Genomic DNA, 22,197 nt, shown 5'->3' on the forward strand with positions numbered 1-22,197 from the left:
GACTAATTTAGCTGTTTGCTTTCACTGAGCTAGTGTACACATCATATATTTCTCTCCCTCCTTTTCCTTTCCCCTTTCTGTCTCTGTTTCCTTTTCTTTCTCCCCTCACTCCTCTCATTATGCATCTCTTTTGAGAACCTGTCAATGTGTTATTTCACCATCATCTGTAACATCTACAGATTCAGTCAGAAAATACATTCTTTTATTAGATTTAGTTTTCTCTGTGGCTTCGATGACAGAGATCAAGTGTTGAACATCACTCGGAGAGATTTCGCTAAAGGACTGAGGTGGTAGATACTTAAAGTTATGATCTGTAATCCAAATAAACTAACCCGTATGCAGGACTTGAACCTGTTATTACTCTCAATTTGATTTTCAGGTGTTTTAATACACAAGCAGAAATAACATTTGATTGCAACTGAATATAGGTGTAAATGTTTTTCTTGTCTGAGGCTGTTAAAGGCTTGTTTGTATCAGCATTGTATGTAAACACAGCAGTAAAATAGATCTTTGTTTTCAATTATGTGATAAGAACTGTGCAAAGGCTGACTTTTTCTATTAAGGAGTCAAACTCCATAAGTATGTGCATATGCAAATAAAAAAGACTTGTATTGTAAGAGATTAAATGAAGCAAGTAAACAATATTTTCTTATTATATATTACGCACGTAGCATGGGGTACAAAAAACATACACAAAGCAGTAATGGCAAGACAGTGGCCCTTGGCAGGATTTATGACTCCGTCCGCTGATGAAGCACTGTGATATCAAGCTCAAAGGTCAAGAATGAGCTTTAAGCTAACACGGACAAAAAGTCCTAAGAGCCATATAGAGTAGAGGAGCTATTTGTGGGTGCCCCTGGTTACTGTTAAAATCTCATTGAGTTTGTCCATAGACAGTTTTAGGTGGTTGGAGCGTTGGACTGACAACTCCACCAGTTGAATTATCAATACAGAGGATGAACAACTGTTTATTAAATATGTGTTTTGATAAATAGTCAAAGGTGCAATCCTACGTATATAAAAATGTTAAGATGATGAAAGATACAATAACTTAATATTCTGTTATGTCTGCTGCTAATGGAGGGCGGGAGCAAAAAAATGACTGTTGAGAAAAGTGATGGGACAATATGCAGCTAAAATTGATTCACTTTCAGATTCTTGGTCAGTTTTGAATTAAAGCAATAACTATGAATTGGTATTCTCTGATTTACTCTTCTATATAGATAAAAATTAAATAGTTAAGGAGGAATTCCACGATAAATGATCTTTTCTTTGCGCTGTACACATGATCAAATAGATTCTTGTTGGCATCTGATGTTAATACAGGTGATTTTTCTAACACGGTGTGTGTGTGTGCTGCTCACAATTAGCTTGTATCTATGTCATTTACTTGGATTTGAAAGTTTGGCTCAGATGAATTCTCTGACCCTTCCCTAACAGTGATGAAATAGGCAGGACCCTGAGGTTTATTACGTTGATAACCTCGTTGACTGTGGAAGCAGCTGCTGCGCTGAGTGTGCATATGTTGCTAAGCAACTGTCAATGTGATCAGTGTGTTTCTGTCAGACTCAATAAATAATAACTAGGAATGTCTTTTTTTTTTTCCCAAATGTCAACTTTGATTTTAGCTTGTTGAGTCATTAATATTTATTGTTCAGAGGAAAAGATTTCAAACTAAGTTTTCAGGGGCTTTAAGATTTGCTATTTCTGCAACTTTTACAGCTGTGTTAATCTCATTCATGCTTGTGTGCATTTTTCTGTTGCTAATTTGCATGAACATATAGCGAGGTGACTGGTTAGCGATGTAGGAAGTTGAAATCTCCATTCTTAATCCCTGCCTGCAAGATGCTAATTGGTCAGCTGCTTCTCCAACTGGCTGAAACAGCCAATCACAACATGAGACCCGTTTGAGTCGCTGAACAGATCTGGGATGTGGGTGACGGTTCAGAGGTCTGAAACCAGGCTAATCTGGGAAACACCGATTGAAGCAGAAGTACCGTTGCTATGGCTACCTTCATTTAACCATAGCAACACTTACCTACATCTTGTGCACGGATTTAGAACGAGGATGTAGTTGACTGGAACTGAGCTGTCCAGTGTGGGATCGGACAGACATCTGACAACCAATCAGAAACGGGTGTTTTCTGTGGCTGTGGTGTAATCACATTGAAACCAACACCAGAAGGATCCAGAGCTCCGGCACAACAGCAGCTTCAGAAAACAAAAAGTAAAGCAAAAAAACACAAGTAGATCCATTAACTCCACTTCTCCATTCAGTCGACTAAAATGACTCCTATTTGGTGCTGCTGAGCTTTGTTTCACGGACAGATCTGTAATCTGAAGACATGTTTATAGTGTGTGGCGTCAAAATCGATGCCGCTGCTCCCCAGACGATCCACTGAGATACAAATCCGCCTCTCCCTGGGACACATCGTCACATTAGCCGACGACCTCTGACCTGCGAGGATTATTTGTCCCACATGCTCCGCTGTGTGCACTGCACAAAGCCACGTATGTCAGAGCGGTGAAATAAATGCACGTATGTTTCAGAAAGGGGGGGGGCATCGGTGCCCGTGGTTTAAGGGGGAATGTGAGTGTGTATCTTCTTTACTCCGTGAACAAAAGCTCATCCATGTTAATCAGAGCTTTGGCCCCATTGCCATTAATGACAAGTCAGGTGAGAAGGCATGTCAACACCAGGCCCTTAACAGCCAGACGATACCAAACCCCCCTATCCCATCCATCCAACCATCCATCGGCCGTAATGAGCACTCATCCCGAACTCCGCCGGCGGCCCAGAAATTGGAGTCATGATTATGAATTTATATGAGTGTTTAGGAGTGGCGGTTAGCCCAAATGCCACTGTTGCTGGCGGAGAACGCATTTATTAGGTTGATGGTTTTTCTGTGGTAATTTGTGAATGAGTGGGAGCTGGTTGGGGCGGATAACAGGATTGGAGTGGGTGATTAGAAGTTATCCTTAAAAGTTGTGTAATTCTTTTTCTAAGAAGATTTAAAAAAAAAAAAAAGAAAAAAAAGAAAAGAGGAACTCTGAGAAATGACCAAGCTGTACACAGGAAGGATTTATAGCATTTAAACTGCACAAAGCATTTAGTTAATTCCTGTGGAAATCTTGTTTTGCTCTTGATTTGATTATATGAATCGGAAGTTTCCGGACAAGATCATTAAAGTTTCATTTCAACATGTCTTGCGGGAAGATCAAAGACTAAATTTGGAGTGAGAAAATGATGTCAGACATTGCCGTGACGAAGATCAAGCGCTGAAACAGGCTATATTGACAGCTGCCGTCTGATTTATTAAACAGTAGAGAGTGACTGTTTTACTACCCAATAACCATAGAGGGAGTTATTACCATCGTTCATCATTCAGGCCATCAAATGGAGGCTTTCTTCTCAGTGTTTTGCTCTGACGTTAAAGTCAAGACAGATAATATCTGCTCCAGGTTCTATATTGTCCCTGACCCCCCTCCTTCTTTTTAGGCTCACTGTTATTTACTGCTCTGCCTGTGCTTCAAAACTACCACTTAACCTGCACAGCTGTAGGCCAGATAGCTGTTTTCACATCCAGCGCTGTTGCTTTAATACTTGGATTAGAGAGTTTAAGGTTTGAGCTATGGTTTCATTTTGACAGAATAGAGAAAATAAATTCTGATTGAATTCAATGCTGGAGAAAACACGCACACACACACGCACGCACACGCACACACACACCTGCTGGCGTGCATGTTACAGATATAGAGAATGAGGCTGGAACATGAGCCTCAGAATTTAAAAGTGTGGATTTCTTACAGAAAGAGATGATGATATTATGTTTATCTGCAAAAAGACTGAATGTTAGTGTTATTGTTAGTTATGTACAAGGCCATGATACATTGAACCTTATATAAAGCAAACAAGCAGTCAAATAAATCCTAAACACACAGGCAATGGAAAAAATATCTACACAATAGTCCTATTATAGCAAAAGGGGAAGACATCAGAGAGATGAAAACCTTGTAGGAATTGTTAAAGGACTGACAGGAATTTAACTCTGAGCCTCCTGCAGGAAATCATTTTCTACATTTCTTCCTCTGTGTCTGGTTCAAGACTGTGGGGTTTTCCATCTATATCATCCGTGTTAATGGTAGCCATCTGTTGTGGTTATATAATGCATGTAATGCCTACAAAACAATTTTAATACATTTACTTGTATTTCTTAGCATTTAAACTACAAATTAATTTTAAGTTTGTCTACTTGATGTTATAATGTTTATGATTTTCATTATGTCTAGTGCCATTTTTGTATTATTTACTACTGAAACAGTAGCCTTTCACTGTATTGAATGGCTGTTGAATGTCTATGCATTCTGAAACTACCTTTTCATAGAGTCCATCTTTCCCATGCAGGACTCAAATAGTTTGCAGACGCATTAAAAAGAAAGAAGGAAGGAAAATGGAGAGTGTCTGCACACTGGACTAAAACTACCAAAACTATTTTAAATTAGACTGGGAAGGGTTGAAACATCTCTTTATTCCAGTCCAATAAAGTTTGGGGAGCTTTAGTACGGTGTCTGAATGCTCTCTACTTTTTCCTTCATTGAATATACTGCAGCTGGCCCAGCACTGGACTGGCAGCTGGTGCATGGGGCACATTTGACATAACTTGGATGACCACATTTGATCATGAGGTCAGCATTACTGTCAGACGGGTCTATTGACTGTCTTCTTAGTCTTCTTTGTCAAAAGAAATGGAAGTGATGAATCTCCTCAGCCCGTCTTGAAAATACATGCAAATCTCTGGAACCTACAGACACTAGGACACCTAGGACGAAGTATAAATACTGGAAGGTATTTAGATAACCAGTTTCATGGTAATGTATAAATAAGGGTGCCAAGAAAAACAAAAGAAATTAGTTCATGGAAAAATTAATTGTCCTTGCTAAGATCTCAAAGGTGCACCTGGGCTTTTTTTTTTCTTTCTTTTATTTAAACAGAAACTGATCATGTGGTTAACCACACAAATATTGACACACACTATGTGTGATAGGCCTAGACAAACTGTTTTAGTACATGTGCAGCCTTGGGCTGTGTGGTGAGAAAACTCCAGAAACTTAAACAGCAAGCAAAGCAGCAGTTACTGTTAGAATTCAAGGCCATAACAAACTGGACAGTTACTGCATTTGCCTGCAAATTGATTAGGACTTCTGCCAACAGCATCAAATTGCGATTAGTTTAGGAAGGGATCTTGTACATGTAGTGACGAAGGATCTTAGAACACCTGTTTGCATTTTAAAGCGTCCGAGATGAATAGTTCTTTATTCCTATTCATCCCAAACAATTCAGCTGCAAAATGAGGTACGCATAGACGGAACAGGAGTGTATGGATGTACAAAAGGCACGAGGACAGTTTTTGAATCCAGTCCATCAGTGGCAAACATCCAAAAGTTGGATGCCAAGAATAATTCATCATTTATCGACACAACTTTTTCTGGTTGCGGGCTTTCAGAGCATCTCGGCACCGAGGAATCCTGCTATCGGTTCAATACAGACTCTTTTGTGGAACCGCAGAGAGTCGCTATGAACGACAAATCATTGCCAGGTGGTGGAAATGCCAGCATCAGTAATGACAGTAAACCACGGTGCCTGGAAAAATGGTATTAGACTGAAAAGTTTCATAAAGCGAGACTGTCACGGCTGCTCTGACCTGAATACAAAATTTCATGTTTTTCAGCGAAAGAAAACATGTTCTACAAGAAATGTTTCTGCAGGAGAATTTGTCAGCTCATCTCATAGATGACAAGGGCTAAAATTGACAATTCAAAAACGCCAATCTAACACTGACCATATCACATCTAACTGTCAAGCAGAGATGCTTTCCTCCATCGCCATGACAACAACTCTCTCCCTTGTCTCCACTTCTGCTTCTGATACTTTCTCACTGGGGGTGTGCTTCCATTATGCAGTTTGAAACTGTGGAGCTTAGTGCATCCTGCAAAGAGCAAAATGGGTGTTGCAGGCAGAGTAAGAGGCTCTTTGCTGTTGTAGTTGTTGAGATATAATGACAAATTGAAGACACTGAGCCCTAAGATCTTATGCCATGACAGGTGTTTTATCCAGAAGAAAGTGCACATGTACTGTACGGTGTATTAGATTAGACAGAGTGCGAATAATTCAAAGACAATCGAGGGGGTCAACTTTTTCTCTGAGGCAAAAGAGAACCCAGTACAGTGCAGGCATGTGCTTCAGTGAACTGACGTGTACAGTCCTGACAGTATCTTGCTTGTTTAACTAAAACTGTCAAATAAATGCAGTTTGAGTAGAAAGTACAATATTTACATCGCAAATGTGATGGAGTGGAAGTTTAAAGTAGCATAAATGGAAATATGCCATTAAAGTACAAGTACCTCAAAATAGTACTTAAGTACTGTACTTAAAATAGAGCTACTTTATTACTTTCCACCGTAAATAATACAATTACTTAGCCTTTAGCACACATGGATTTATTATTGTTTAATTACCCAACCAGGTAAAACTGGTTTGTGGTTGCTATTAAAGCAAATATCGGACAGGTAAAAAACCACCACAGCCACGCAATGGACTTAAAAAAAAAAAATTAAAATGAAATAGTAAACTCTGACATCAAAACACATCTCTACAACAACTAATCCTCCATTGTTTCACTACTCATGACTGAGCACCAGTGTTTGCTAATATTAGATAATGCATGGCATTTGATATTGGAAAGCCATCATTGGAAATTAAGGGTTGCTTTTACCTCAGTTTGGGGGTCCAAGTCTTAAACTGGAGGGTTTTACCCCCTACCCCCTTCCTAAATTCAATCCCTTGAATCAGATCATACTTTGTTGTCCTCAGACAAGCAAACTGTTTCACATCCATAGAAAAAAAAAAAGCAGTACAACACAATATTACAAACAGACTGGTACACATTGGCGGTTCTTGGCTATCTGTGTATTACCTGTGGCCCACTGAGAACACATCTGCTTTGTTTGACAGGTTGAGAAATGAGTGAGGTCTGCAATAAGTCTAACCTGTGAAACACAACAAACAAAACATGTGAGGAATCTGGTGTAATGCTACAAGCGAGTCAGCTTTGTTTTGGTGTATGCAGTTTGAAACTTGAGTCAAGTGTCTGACCCACGGTACTGCAGCAAACTTGTCTACAAATACCATGGGTCAAATGCTTGACTGAAGTTTTTAAAGTTAATATACCAAAACACTGCTGCCCGTAACAAGTAGCTGGCAAATAAAGTTTAAATTTGTAGCATGCGAATGAATGCAGAGGCTGGGTTCAATGATTTTTGTCTGTCTACAGAGTCCCTCCTTTGACCTGATGGATTTTATGTTCTCCTGCTCTCACCCACCATCTCACTTTCTGATGGAGCAGTTCAGACCACTGAATCTCTTCTCTCATTAAAATGGGTTTGTCTGGGCGAGAATCTCTGATCTGAAACTGGAACCATCACGTTTTGACAGTTTTGCTTGACAAGTCATCTACTTAAAGGATTTCTAAGTCATTAAAACTGTCACATTGGACTAATTGATTAATTGACTTATCATTGGTACATTGACTTGAAAAGGTAGTAGTTTGAAAGGGTAGTGGTAGTCTCTTCAGAGTGTATAGTCAAGTTAATTTTTGCCAACAAATCCAACAATCTTGTAGAATAAAACTTAAACCACATTTTATGCCAGTAACAACATTACCACACCATTGCTCATGGCTTCACGTGGAAACAGCATGTAGGAATAAAACTATTTCAACCAGACAGGCTGTGCAGTCGAGGTGTGTCAGTGTGCACGAAAACACATCCCTGAGAAGCTACTGAAAAGACAACATGTCACACTTCGCCTTCCTGTCAACTTGTCACTCCTCTACTCTGGCTCCCCCGGTCCCAAACCACTGGTTTCACTTCTCATCTGGTCATCCCCTCTGTCTCCCGCTCATTTTCTCTCTCCCACGTGGGCTTGCTCTCCTTTTCAATCCCTTGTTTTACTGTCTTTTTTTTCCGCCTTGGGTGTCTTGCTGTCTCCTCAGCATCATGTTCAGCTTTCAATCCACTACACTCGCACGACTTCCATCCCCACTGAGAGCACTGCGCCTCCCCCTGGCCTCTGACAGCACACTGACACCCACCCGTAGCCCAGTGGGAGACGCCAACAGTTTAAAGAGGAGATAACAAGAGAGGGAATGAGGGAAAGTGAGTTTTTTACTCTTGCGGTATCATCATCCGACCATCTCAACAGGTGATCAGCAGATGTCGTCACGATGAGACATCAAGCCACGATCAGAACAAAGCTTGTGGGCGCACGCAAACACCTACACACACTGGCCTGCCAGACACACCCTCTGCGTGTCCATGAAACACGTGTATTAACAAACATGCTGTTATATTTAGTGGTGACGTCTGCGATGGCAGTGCAGCAGCGTGTCGTGGTTGCTTGGATGATTTGGTGGTGCAGTGGTTGAGATTTTTCGAGATATGTCTAGATTCAGATCTGCTTCTTCTGTAGCAGTGAGGGTTGAGCTATTACAGGATATGTTTTTTTGATGTGCCTCCTTTTACAGGCAACAAACAGGTTTCCCTGTCTGATAAAATCTAAATCCACCTTCTTTACTGTGATGCTCCTATATCACTGTGTTTGAAAGAAATATGACACTGTCAGATAGAAACCGTAATGAAACAGCTGTGTGACCGATTCGTCTTGAATTTCTGCACCAATAACTTAACCTTAATTTAGAGTTTTCATGTGACTGGTAAAGATAATGCTGTAAGATTTAGGTGTTAATTCATACTTTTATTTTAGTTAATTAACTAAATTAAAATATATTTACAGTGTACTGGTGTATTTTAAATCTCTACACATTCATTATTCGTGTTGGTTACAATAACATTGTACCCACAAAGGTATTATTGCTGATATTTGGGAATAAAGGGGCATTGTTAAAACTCAACAACATGATATTTGGACACAGTGGTGCTTGTGAGGCCCCTGATATGGACCTGTGTTCCCTCGAACCGTATGTTAAACCCACTACAACAAAATCTGGCTGTGATAATAGACAGTAATTTTAAATTGGCTCTTATCTAAGGTTAAGTCCTTTATGTCGTTATATTATTTTGAAATGGTTCAAGGCCAATATGGTAAGTCAAAGTAGAACCAGGAAGCCCATTTCTGAACTATGATGAACTGTTCAATAATGTCACAGTCAACCATTGTTTTCTTTTCCGCAGAGGTTTGGCTAACCTGGAGATTTTATTTACCACATTTTTAATTGTTTGACTGCTTGTTTTTTGCTCTGCTGGACACTTTATACAGCAGTATATGCAGATTGTATTACTGCAACCACACTTTCTCTAATTTCAGTCTTGTCGTATCACAAACAATATTCAGACATATTCAGATATTTGAATAACCTTCATGTAAATGCCATAAGAGAATTTGACCAAGGTGTGAATCATATGAAACAAAATTTTCAAATCAAAAGCTTAACGTTTAGAAAATGCATTGAGTTTGAGAATATTTGGATTGTTGTATTTATAGTGCAATGACAATAAATTCCCTCTAGATTACATTTGGCATTGGCTTTACTATACTGCCTCAGAAAATAAAAATAAAAAGCCTACACAGGGTAGCAGACTGCCAGCTTTTATTCCAATCAGGAACGATGCCACAGACTTCTGAAAGCAAGACAACTTGCTTTGGATGAAACAGCTCAAAGGGCTCGCGGTAATTCTCTGTTGTAATCATTATTCTAGTCACCTTTATTTCATTTTCCACCAACTTTATTAAAGCAGCAAAGAGCAGTGACTGCCAGAGATATTATTCCACAGCGCCATTTGCATAAAAAGCAACAGGGTGCTTTTCTAGCCATATGGGTCTATGCAGAGCTCTCTGCATACTTCTGAGGTAAAAAAGTGGAGGTATGCAGATGGAATCCTGCAAATAATTTACTCTCTTAGATGGACACAAGTGTTAATTAGAAAGAGCCAGAATATTTTGCAGTATCACTGTTGAGATATGCCAGTTGAATAGTGCTAGTTAGTTAGGCAGGAGGCTGTGCAATATTCATGACCCAGCCTTTTTAAAATCCTCTTGATATGTCAAAACGTAAAGGAAATATGTCATTTGAAGGATCGTCGCTTTCCTGCTCTCTCCTCTGTCCGTGATGAAATGGAGCTTTTACTTGAAGGCGTCACTGTAATTAGCGTTTCTGCATGTGTGTGGGGGTGGTGGGGAGTGTGTGGATGAATGAGTGTATGTTTGTGGATGAATGTCAAATTTGCTTTTTTTTTCTCTTCGCTTCGCTTTCGTTGCATCTTTCAAAATTTATGGGTTTTATAAAATCAAGAAGTCAAAATACTGACAAAATTGATATGTTGGTGTTGACATGTTATACTTGAGATGAATATATTTCAACTTTTTTCTAACTCGCCCACACGATCAAAGTCTAACTTAGAAAGATCATCAGCAAGAAAAAACAAGCCATCGTCGACAAACATCATGACTTTTTAATCCTGGATTGATGCAAATACATGTTATGCAAACTTTACATCGCACTTTGACTCACTTCAGAGCAGATACAATAGACCTTTAATGATTTCAAAGAAAACTGGGACATTGTAACAGAAGGAAGAAGGTAATAAACATGACACATTGAGTAATTTTATCACTCAACGATACAGACAAAAACTTTGGTGTTCCTGTTTACTCTGTGTGGGAGACTTTGGGGGGATAAAAGACTCAAAAATGCTTCCTGAAATGTGAAACAAACATGCAGTGATTTCCATCTGTGAGATATGCATCGTGATGTACAATCCTAGACTAGATCAAAGGGCAACTAGACTATTCACACCTTCGCTGATTTCTCTTGACACTTGACAAGTCACCCACCTCCCTCTTCTTCTGTCTTCTTGTATTCTTTAAGTTTCTCTTTCCTTGAACTTTTCAAATGCTGGGTAGAAAAAGTTTCTGAATAGATGCTTTTAACAACTGTGGAGTTGACAGCCCCCCGTTTTCAAAACCAAATTTGGGAATCCTCTCCTTTCTGTCTACATTCATTTCCCCCTTTTTCCCCTCCCTGAACGTCTACAAGTCATTGCGAGGAGAGGATAAAGGCATGCATGCGGGGAGATGAATGGTTTAATTTAGATTTAAATGGCGTAAAAGTGGGCTAATCGGAATAGCTGACAAAAGCTCTATGACGGAGAAGTGATAACCTGCTTGCTGCTTCCTTATTGCAGGAGATGGGAATGAAGTGCTGGGTTGGTTTACAGGCCTAATTGCATGACTCAGTGATCCGAGTGAGAGACTGACATGGGAGGAAAAAATTCCAGTGGGATTTAACACTCAATGAGCATTACTTTGCATGATTCGCAGCTTTAGATTTTTTTACTTTAAATGTCTGTTTTTGATGGATAAACTTTTTTCTTTCCTTTTCATATTTAATACTCTCACCTGTCACTTTCATGTTTGTCTCTGGATTTCAATCAATGTCTTCTCTTCTGTTTGCTTATCAACCTGCTTTTGTCTGCGTCATGTTTTTGCTGCTTTGGTTTTTCTTTCTTTCTTTCTGCTTCTTCTCCACTGCTTTTTCTTTCTGTTCCGTCTTCCTGGCTACTTCACCTGTCCTTCACTGTCTGGCCTTGGGTATATGTCTCAGACATGATTTAAGAGTCCCATTTATAGACTGAAAAATCAGATGTCACTCAACTGGAGAACTCAATCAGGCTTGCTGCTGCTTTTCTACATGTCATTTGACACAATGTTGTTACTCTGAAAAAAGTTAAAAAGAGGTTTATTTTTGTACCTCTGGATGAATTGCTGTATGCAATTGTGTATATATCTTAATGCGTTATTTCCTCTTGGGCCTGTATGACGAAGCAAGTTCAGTTCAATTTGATCTCGATTAACATTACAGGGGGAAGGGAAGAATTGAATGTTCGATATTCGCTTCAGTAACACCTCATTTAACTAATCATTCCAGACTGCATTTTAACCATGGTGACATTACAAGATATAGTCTGTAATGGACATGGACATTCTGCAGGACAACGCCAAGAGAAAGGAAGCTGAGAGCAGGAGTTAAAGAAACTGTGTGAATTTGAGAGAAAACTTCTACTTGAAGTCATAACTTTTCACAGACATTAAACACATATTTACAGTGTATTGGTCAGTCTGTTTCTGCTGCCAAAAGCAGAGAGGAGAGAGATGGAAAAAGGAAGGAGTTAATGCCTGATAAGGTCTGTCTGTTTCAGACATTTGCATTAAAGATTAACTGGAAGGTAATTAACAGTGAGTGGATTTTGTTTTTCCAACATAAGACAACAGAGGGTATTTATTTCCAATTATCATCACAAAATGGCCTCATGTTATCCTGAGTTGCAGTGAGTCATGTATTTAGTGTGGTATCCTCCGTTTGTCAGAGGCCCTGGTGTAAAAGCTATTTTATTCATGTCGGGATTCTGTAGTAATAATGACTCTGTTATTCCAGTGAGCTAATTGGTCAGTAGTAGGGCTGATGACAGGTTTTGAGCTGCAGCTTAGGTTATATACCCCTGTTAAAAGCGAGCCATCTTAAACCAGCTCCTCTCCAGGCATGTTTTAAAATACTCTGCTATGATTAATATTTTGTTTAACATGGTCTTCCCACAAAAAGAAAACGGAAAACTAGGTCTAGAAGCATATCTTCGCTTACTTCCTCAATGAGAACTTCTGGATCAGGCCTTGTGCCCCGCCCACCACCTCTGCTGACGCTAGATTGACAGGTGAAAGAGCAGTGTGTGCCAAGATGGTTTGTGTTACTCAGCCACATGTTTGAGCCTCAGTCAGACCCAGACTCAGCTGAGGAATCTGTTAGGACCAAAATCTGCAACTAGATGTATCAGAACAGTTAGAGCAGTTAGCATCTTTTATTTGTTTGTGTTCTTTGTTAGCTTGTAACGAGCAGTGGCTGACACAGTGTAAGTAGTTGTGCTACTGTAACAGTTCTAGAGAGAATGTCATTGGTTCACTGCTGTTCCAAGGTGGAAATACAGTTGTCTTGTATCATATAAAAAACATCTAATGGACAAGTTAACAAGGTTAAAAACTTGATTTTCCTCAGAGGGGGTCTTCAAATCAAAACTTAGATGGATAAAAGACTAATCTTGCTTCATGACACAGGACCCAGACTTCACCACGGCTCATGTTTTTGAACCCAAGAGGCAGCCCAAGCCAGCAAGTAAGTTGTGCGACAGTTCACTCGGTTCATATTTACCTCCCTACGACACGAGGTTCTGTGCACTTAGGTGATATCTTTAGTGAAACACATAAAAGTTTTACTAGAACAAATTCTATGACAAGCTGACAAAGACAAATTGCACTTTCAGGCTTAATTATCCAAAACTCAAATTTGAAATGACAGGTCCCCCCAAAAGGAAGCAGGCGGACAAACAAAAGCTGGTGATTATGGGAAATTATTGGTGACTTGAGATTTGACATGAAAAACTCATTTAAAAAGATGTTTTTCAAGTAATTTTAAGGCTTCTGCCAAAAAGCAAGAACGCAACCACAGAGACAGCTGTTGGGTGTTCTGCGGTAACACCCCTTGTCAGTTTGGTCCAAAGAGCTAATTCATTAAGCCTTGATCCCTTCACTCAAACCTCAACTTTCAAATTCACGCTGATGCTTCTCAGATGGTTCCTCGAGTCTAAACGGATAAAACTTCAAATTGTCATTGGCTGCCAACCCGAAAACCTGGCTGTGTTTTTCTGAAAACTTGCCAGGTACTTTTGCTGTTTCTTTAACTTGCTGGATTACAGCAGCAGTTTGAACAGAAAGGTTTGCCTTAGTCAAACACTCTTTGTGGTGGAAGTGAACAATGGCCAGACAGAGGACAAATCTTTCCTTTAAACCTGGCAGGAATATATTAAAATGATTGATTGTGACTTAAGCTGTCTTTATGTTTGGTCTTTTCAATTGAGGGAGATTATACAGATGAATTGTGTGGGTGCTATGAAATTGATGAAAAATAATGACCACTACTGTACAATCAATTCCTGCTACTGCTAATACTGCAGCGATTCTTCCATCCACTGCTGTAATGGAGTTATCTGTATAAATCTTTTCTTAAGAAAAGAAAAAAAGTCATTTTACACTTAAACAGCCTTGTGATGATTATGTATGTAAGTACAATCTAACAATTAGTAAAGCTGACAGAAATATTATTTGTCAGCATCAATAATAGGTTACAAACATTAAACCCACCATCAAATTCAATTGGAAATGCTTACTAATGCATGATGATATCAAATGAACTGGTTTTCTTTGTCCTGTCTTATATAATCTTCTCTCTCTTCCTATCCCGTCTGCTTTTCTCCTCCTGACAGCAGTTTGTTTTATTTTCTGGCCTCCTGCCAGTGGCTTGTGAACATAACACCCAACCTTGCACACTGCATCATGATCACTTAATCCCATAATTATACGGGTACAGTACACTGTACTTACCGTCGGTGCCATCACATCTATGGTGTGTTCTCTGTGGTCATGTAAAAAAAGGTTGCATTGCAGCAATTTTGTTTTGTTAGTTTGTTGGGTGCAGCATTACAAGTTAACCGGAGCTGGTGTGCATGGATTCAGAAGTAGTTTGTTCTGAAACAATACCCCCCTTGACCTTCAGAACAGATAGAACAAATTAAACTATGTGATAAAATGAAACTCTTATCATCAATCTGTTGTTTTCAGTGCTCTCCAGGAGACATTTAGCAGTAACAGTATTGGAAATGACTTCTCTTGGTGCCCCTTGCCTTGTCCATCAGGGTCACTTTCATACCTCTCTGAGAGCTCATGTGAACTTGTTGCATTCAGCCGGGGGGGGGGGGGGGGGGGGGCTACAGTATATGTAGGTGGAGGGAATGATAATGATAGTTAATGACAGAAGTAGAGAGAGAGAGTTTTTCCAGCCACTTTTCATATCACTTACTCAAAATGCAACATATATTGCAGCTGCAGTGTATTATGGTCTGTGTGTATGCACTACTGTGGGTGGAGAAATTGAATGGTATCTCTGTGTGATTGTGACTGAAGCCTTTGCACCTTAATGTTGCTGTTATAAATGTTGAACATTTGTTATTTGTTTTATTCATTTTATTTCTCCCCACTTTTATTTTTTAAAAGGAGGGGAGATGTGGGCATCCTTTCAAATGCCTCAGAAATTCTTAGCCACATTCCAGTATGTTGTCTACACTATTCAACCATCTAAGGACGTAAAAAATACTTTCTACCAACAGAATGGCCAAGATGTGTCAAAAGTTGTTTGTAGAATTTTTCCCTCAAAAAAAAAAAAAAAAAAAAAAGGACAGCAAGGCATCGTCTGAAGGTCATACAACCTACCATAAAGCTTTAAAGTTGTGTCCTGTTGTAAGGCCAAGGTACATTGTCACACTTCATAACAACAGCAAGCATGTACAGACTTGACATCTTGGTGCAGATATTTACTGTCACTGGAATTTAAATAGCTTTTTGCCTCAGCTCAGGCAGCTATCAGCTATGCTCTATGCACCTTGGACATGGAATAATCCGCAGAAAGATCTTAAATTAGATACTTTTATAGCCATTGAAAATTTTAAGGGCATTGCAAAAATGTGGTGAACGAGACTTGTACTTGTTTTTCTTGTGAGGCCATTGAGTTTTATGTTTTATGCTGTTTCAAGCTTTTAATATGTTGTGATTTAATATGTTTTTGTATGATTGCTACCTTGGCCAGGTCTCCCTCTTTTTATCTCACTGGATCTTCCTGGTAAAAGATAAAGGACATAATAATTGTTACCCTATCCCAGGTTTGATGAGTATACATCCATCATTACATTTTTTTCCTTTTCTTGTCTTGTTTCCCTCAGAGCCAAGAAGAAGACCAAGCCCTTGAACCTTAAGATCCACAGCAGTGTGGGCAGCTGTGAGAATCTGCCCACGCAGCGCTCACCCCTCCACACCGAACGATCTCTGCGATCCTTCTTCTTCCCCTCTTTTATCCCGTCCACACCTCCCGTCCACGCCGAAACGCCCTCTGCAAGTAAGAGAACTCTTCTTTTTTTAATCAGCTCACACTCAAGCATTTATGACATTAGATTTTTTAATGCCTTTAATATATGTCTTTCATATTCTAATCCTCTATGACATCTGATTGCTTAGTTTTCAGGCAATGTTTCATTTCTGCTCTCTGCCTGGTTCAGTTAAAAGAAAGGGTAGTGCACTTTGGGGTTGAAAACTGAACTTGGGTTGAAGGATTATCTGCATTTGTAAACCAAAATTAGTCTGTATTACTTCTCTGAAGACAAAGCAGTCCAAATCCTTTGGAATGCATCTTCTTACTCTTGTACTAAAACCAGCTTTGTAACAGTTGTCTAATGTAGTTTTGTAGTTTTTGACCTCAGTGTGTCAATCTGCCTTGAAATCTGGGCACTTAACCAAACCGACCTCTCCACAGTGGTAAAAAAAAAAAAAAGACCACTCATATGCCCATAATCATTCTTAACACCACAATCCTTTTTGTTAAAAATATACTTAAGTAGAGCTCTGCTGGAAAATGCAACAAATGAACAATCAGGCCAGAGCCATAATGACCGGAGGTGGTGTGTTGCTGCACCTTGGCAGCCTTATTGGTTAAAGCATTACGTGCATACTGCAGAAGCCATTAGACTGAGGAGGAGAGGCAGAAAAAATAGAAAGTAATGGAGGTCATGTCAGGAAAGGAGTGATGTATGGCCGTCACTTAGTGTTGTGAATAGTTGTAGACCTTGACTAACAGGTATGTGGGACACAGCAGTGCATATTCATTTGAGGCATGCCGTGGAATAATCACACACCATATGCATGAAAGGACACAGAAATAAGGATGGGAAAAAAAGACCGATTTGGGAATTAAGGTATAAATTCATTGGCATACTCTCAATTTCTAATGCATGCATGTGCATTAAGAGTATCAGTACAGTTACAGTTTACAGAGGGTTTATAAATTGCAATTAAGGGCTTTTTTCAGTGATTGAAAAATAATTTACTAATGCTTCTGCATTTCTAAACCATTAATAAAAACACAGTTTGACAAAAGGGACCTGTGATCTTCTGGAAAAGTGCTGCAAAAATATATACCAAAAACATACCTTTTTAAGGATTTAATACAAAGTGACAAACCAGCTGCAGACTTAATGGTTAATGTTTGATTGTTAAAGGTCCCATATTTTACACTTTAACACTGTTTTTATTTGAAGTGTTGATATCCATAAAAAGATGTATTTGTGGTTTTAGAAACCAACCAAAAACCATCCCAGTGTAGTCCTACATCTCCTCTTTGGAGCTCTAGTAACAACAGGTCAGTGAGCCGATCAGGAGAGAGGCTCTGAGCCTTTCTTCTGATTGGCTGACTGTTTTCTGAGTGAAAGAATAAAGACCAGATTTCAGGTAAACACTCAGGGAAACCCTGAACTGCAAGGTTGGATGGTGGGTCTGGGTGGGCTTGGTGTCGGGCATTGCTGAGAGTGGTGACTGCTTTGTTGTGACATCACAAAGTTACATAAGTCCTGATTGCTTGTTTTAAGTCACAGTTTCTGAAAACAGGCTGTGTGTGTTTCTTGTGGTCTGAGCACTTTGATACTTCCACAGTATGAATGTACAACCTAGATCTGCTTTATAATCAAATAACAAATGGAAATCTCACTTTATGCAATATAGGACCTTTAATACGTCATTAATATTTAGAATTTAAGACTTAACAGATTGTTGTAAAAATCCCTGACTTCACATCTTTTTCTGTTGGCTTAATAAAAAGTGACAAACCAGACTTAATGGTTGATGGATTGTTATGGACTCGACCATTAATGAGTCACCACTTTAGAGCCATCTTTCATAATTTGGCAATTTAGGGTTTTTCTCTTGAAGTTCTTAACTGTATTTGATCCACTTGGTATCATCCCACAAGGTTAAAAAGATTTGGAAAGAAGGTCCTTTATATTCTCTTAAGTGTGATGACATATTTGTGCTTGTCACTATAGATTATGTTGTCTGCTATTCATTCCAGACTGGAACACATGGTTATATATATAAATATGAGATGTGCAGACATAAGGAATTGCTGGCTGTCAGACTTCAGCATCAGTCTTGTCAGGGGAGTTGTTTTCTCTGCTTAATTTGAATTATAATCTTACTCTGAAAAGGGGGAATCCAGACCTGCTTTTTCAGATAAAGGTAGAAAGTCAAGTACCTAAATCTGAAAGTTAAACGAGTAGGGACATGATATTTGATCACAAAGCTGTAAATAATGATCACAAGCCTGCAGTCATTCACAATGAAGCCATCTCCCATGTCTCCACCTGTATGTGTGTGGGAGTGTATACTGACAACCCACTGAGCTGGAGCGTCTAAGTTAACAGCGTCTGCTCCAGGCTAGAGCACAGATAGTACTTCTTACGTAGACGGAGAGTTTTTTAGGAGGAAGTACATGCTGCTTTTTTTATCCTGCTGTACTAGAAAGCATTATTAGACACGGCGGGTATCGCAGCTTTGTTTGGAAACCTGCCTGTACACCCTAAAACCCAAGATAAGCTGTCCGCTGTGGACCGCTCTCAAGGTTGACGCAGTTGTACATCTTTATACGCTCCCTCAGAAATATCACCTCTAACATCTCACCTTAATATGACCTACTTCCCTCAGGTGTGCTATTTTAGTTATCCCAAATACAAGTTAGACTGCTAAAAAACTTTGTTTGAGTTGGTGTCAATTACAGTTGTAAATGCCTAGAGCGAGGTGCACAGAGTTTCTGTTTGTGTATCGGCTTATTTGCATTTCTTTTTAGATTAACCCTCTCCCGGAGTGTAACTGATCTGTCTGTGTATTTACAGTCATAGCATCAACGTTTAACTTTGTCATCTTTCAGTCACTTAAAGCTGCAAGTTTTTGCTTTTTTTGCAGATGTATTGAACCCACTTTCTGCCCCTTCTTTCACACAGATTTCTTTTTATTTAAGTTTTTCATTTGGTTTCGTGTTACTACTATGTTTGTACCCAATATGTCAGAATTGTATTGTTTGGTGAAATAAGAAAGAAAATGCAGTGCTCTGTGGTCGATAGAAAGTCTGTTATGTGACAAAACTGTGCTTAAAGGTCCTGTATTTCACACTTTCACACGCGTTGTGTTGTATTTTGATATCCTGACAAGTTACAGCACCAGTATACAGTATATTGTTTATTTGTGATTTTAAGCACCAAAAAACATCTTAGGCTTTTCTCTGATCTAGTAACAACAGGCCGGTGAGCCAGTCAGAAGGGAGGTTGTGAGCCTCTCTTCTGATTGGCTGTCTGATTTTCGAGTAATAAATATATAGCAGATTTCAGGTAAAACACTCAGAGAAACCGAGTCTTGGTTGGATGGTGGGTCTGGGTGGGCTGGGTGGGGCTTGGGGCATGACTGAGAGCGGTGATTGCTTTGTTGTGACATCACAGTTATAGAAGTCCTGACGGCTGGTTTTAAGGCTCAGTTTCTGAATACAGGCTGTGTTTATATAGAACCTAGACCTGCTTTTTAGTCAAAAGACATGGAAATCTCACTTTATACAATATTGGACCTTTAATAATACAAAAATAGAAGAGTGAAACATCAGATCACTCAGGGCTTGATGTGCTTACTTGTACATAACTAAGTAAAGTGAAATGATTTCTTACGCCTCAGTTTCCCTGGGGGTAGTTCGTAGTTGTTATTTTAGGAACAGCATACCTGTGTGTTTGTGTGTGAACGCCTGCGTGAGCATGTGGACAGGCGCGCGTGTGTGTGTGTTTGCACTCCAGTCAGCCAGGCTAAATAGCCGTCTATGTCCAGGTCTATGTTTGGGATTACGGTATCACTGCCATCTGATACGTCAGGACCCTCCAGCCAACAGCATTAACTCTCATCTGTCTATTCACCTGAATCAAAACAGGCGGAGGACCCACAGGACTGGCTGAGGTGACCAAACACTGTCTGCTCAGGATGAGTCAGTGCCCAGTCCAAGCTGAAATGTCAGCGCCCTCCTAAGAGTTTGTTTGGCTTTTCACCCAGAGATACTGTCTGTGATAGCGTGGTTATGATATGTTTAGATTTCATAAAAGATTCACAGCAGTGTATCTTTGCTCGGGCGGTCTTCGGCGCGTAGTTGGATTCTAGATAAAAAGACGCAGACGTTATCTGCAGATAACTGAAATTGTGTGCTGATGTTTGGTCTATTTAAAAGGATAAGGCTGGCAGTATTCTCTTCTATTCTATTTTCCATCTTGTAAACAACAAACCTCATGGAACAAACAATGTGTTAGTCCCTTTATTATAACTGTTTGACTTTCCTCCAGTTTCTACTGAAGATTTAAAATTACACACACAATCAACACAAGAACTTCTCTTAAGCATCAAGTTAGTGGAGTTGGAAAACACTAACTAAAAACAAAAAAAAACAAGATCAGTATTGGCAAACTTATTAGCAATCCAGTCCTTTTCATTAAAGGCCCTGCACATGGTAAACCCATACACACAGCGGTGGTGAAGCAAACTGGAAATCCTCCATCGCCTTTGCGATCTATGACATCCTCCAAAGGGTGCAGTTCCTGAATTGAAACACAGCTAGCCACTGACTCTCCTGTTGGCGTACATGTAGTTGTAGTGACATCCTGTGACCCTCCTTAATCACCAGCACCTGTGAGGGTGTGAAGGCCCTTTATTTACTCTTTATCTCCTTGTTTAGTGCCCTGCATTTACTCTGATTATGAGCTCATAAAATGCAGTGGGCATCTAACCTGTGCCATGGAGAAGACTATTGCTTGCAAAACTTAAATTACTTTAAAGTTCTGATGCACAAACACCAACAAAAGTCTGCAGACAGACAATAAATATGTGTAATCATGCTAATGCATGGAGTTATGTGGGCAGGCTTTGCGCAGTGGAATCACGGTTCATTTTTTCGCACAGCGCCTGTGTTATGTTAATGTATACGAAACAGAAGTTTTAAAAGTGTATTTCACTTTTTGCAAGCAAGCTAGCGTAATGTTTTTTAATGTTTTTATTTTTGGCTGTTTACCCTCGTGGTTGACTTGAATAATAAATATTCAGTTTTCTGTGTGTTTGCTCTTGCTCAAGGTGTTATGAAAAGTCTTTTTTTTTTTTTTGTCTAATGTGAAAAGTTATGGTGGTCACAGTGGGTCATTTTCCACCGACAGCTCACCTCTAGCGGACAGACGCCCCAGCTTGTGATGCTGCTTCGTGTCCACTTGGAGGTCCACCACCAGCCCTGGGACTCGACCAACACACACACACACACACACACACACACACACACACACACACACACACACACTCACTCACTCACTCACACACACACCTGCTGCAAAATTGATGTGTGTGTGTGTGTGTGTGAGATGGAGAGAGAGAGAGAGAGAGTGTGGGAGTCTGTGAGTGTGTGCTTGTGGATATAAATGGCTTGAATGTTCTTCATACGCTTTGTGCACAGTTCACCCTGTTTATTTCTACATGTGTTCTAATGACGTCACCCGCTCTCCCGAACCCTCACATAGACGCTTTGCAGTTGCGTCACAGATCTCCTAGCAACCGAACGTTGCACCACAATGGAGGTCCCTTTGAGAATTGGCAAATAAATAATGGCTACAAATACCGGCTAAATTTATAACAGGGTGAGGAAAAAAAAGAGCTAACTTAGAGGGATAGTTGAGGTTGTCGTCAATTCAGTGTTTCAGTAAAGACGCACAATTTTATGCAAATGGTCGTCATTCGAACATCGTTTCACAGCTTCATCGTTATGAGGAGATGGATGTTGACATGTTGCCTCAGCTTTTTTCTGCTTTTGACTAGCAGGCGGAATAGAAAGTAAATCTCATGTATTTTCTGTTATTCTCTATACTTTGTATTTTGTTCTGTATATTCTTGGCAAATCAAGACAATTTTATTCATGCAATGACTTTTTATTTACATGTTCTCCTGTAGCAGCAGGCCACCAGTAAGAAAACTGTTTTCCAGGCGGTGAATATTTTGCAGGTTGGTCTTAATTTACTCTATTTCAGGTGCAGAACTCTTGTCTCACTCCGACTAATGAAACCCTGCAGAGGAGGTCATAAACTCCAGTCAATAAACAGGTGAACTGGTCAATAGTTGCTGTGTTGGTTCCATGGAAAGCA

At 39.7% G+C, this 22,197-nt stretch overlaps 1 protein-coding gene across 1 annotated transcript in view; it reads left to right on the forward strand.

The window, feature by feature from the left end:
- LOC147818507 (kinase suppressor of Ras 2-like) overlaps positions 1-20,056 on the forward strand; it is a 53,620-nt gene extending 33,564 nt beyond the window's left edge. Inside the window, exons 5-6 of the mRNA XM_087176883.1 lie at positions 15,895-16,067; positions 19,962-20,056. Of these exons, the coding sequence (XP_087033009.1) occupies positions 15,895-16,067; positions 19,962-20,056 (268 nt within the window). The remainder of the gene's footprint in view (positions 1-15,894; positions 16,068-19,961) is intronic.
- The last annotated feature ends 2,141 nt before the right edge of the window (positions 20,057-22,197 follow it).

The sequence above is a fragment of the Seriola lalandi genome, unplaced genomic scaffold, assembly GCF_002814215.2.
Source record: "Seriola lalandi dorsalis isolate HSWRI2012SDOR001 ecotype SW California unplaced genomic scaffold, Sedor1 jcf7180002054572, whole genome shotgun sequence".
NCBI classification, from domain to species: Eukaryota; Metazoa; Chordata; class Actinopteri; order Carangiformes; family Carangidae; genus Seriola; species Seriola lalandi.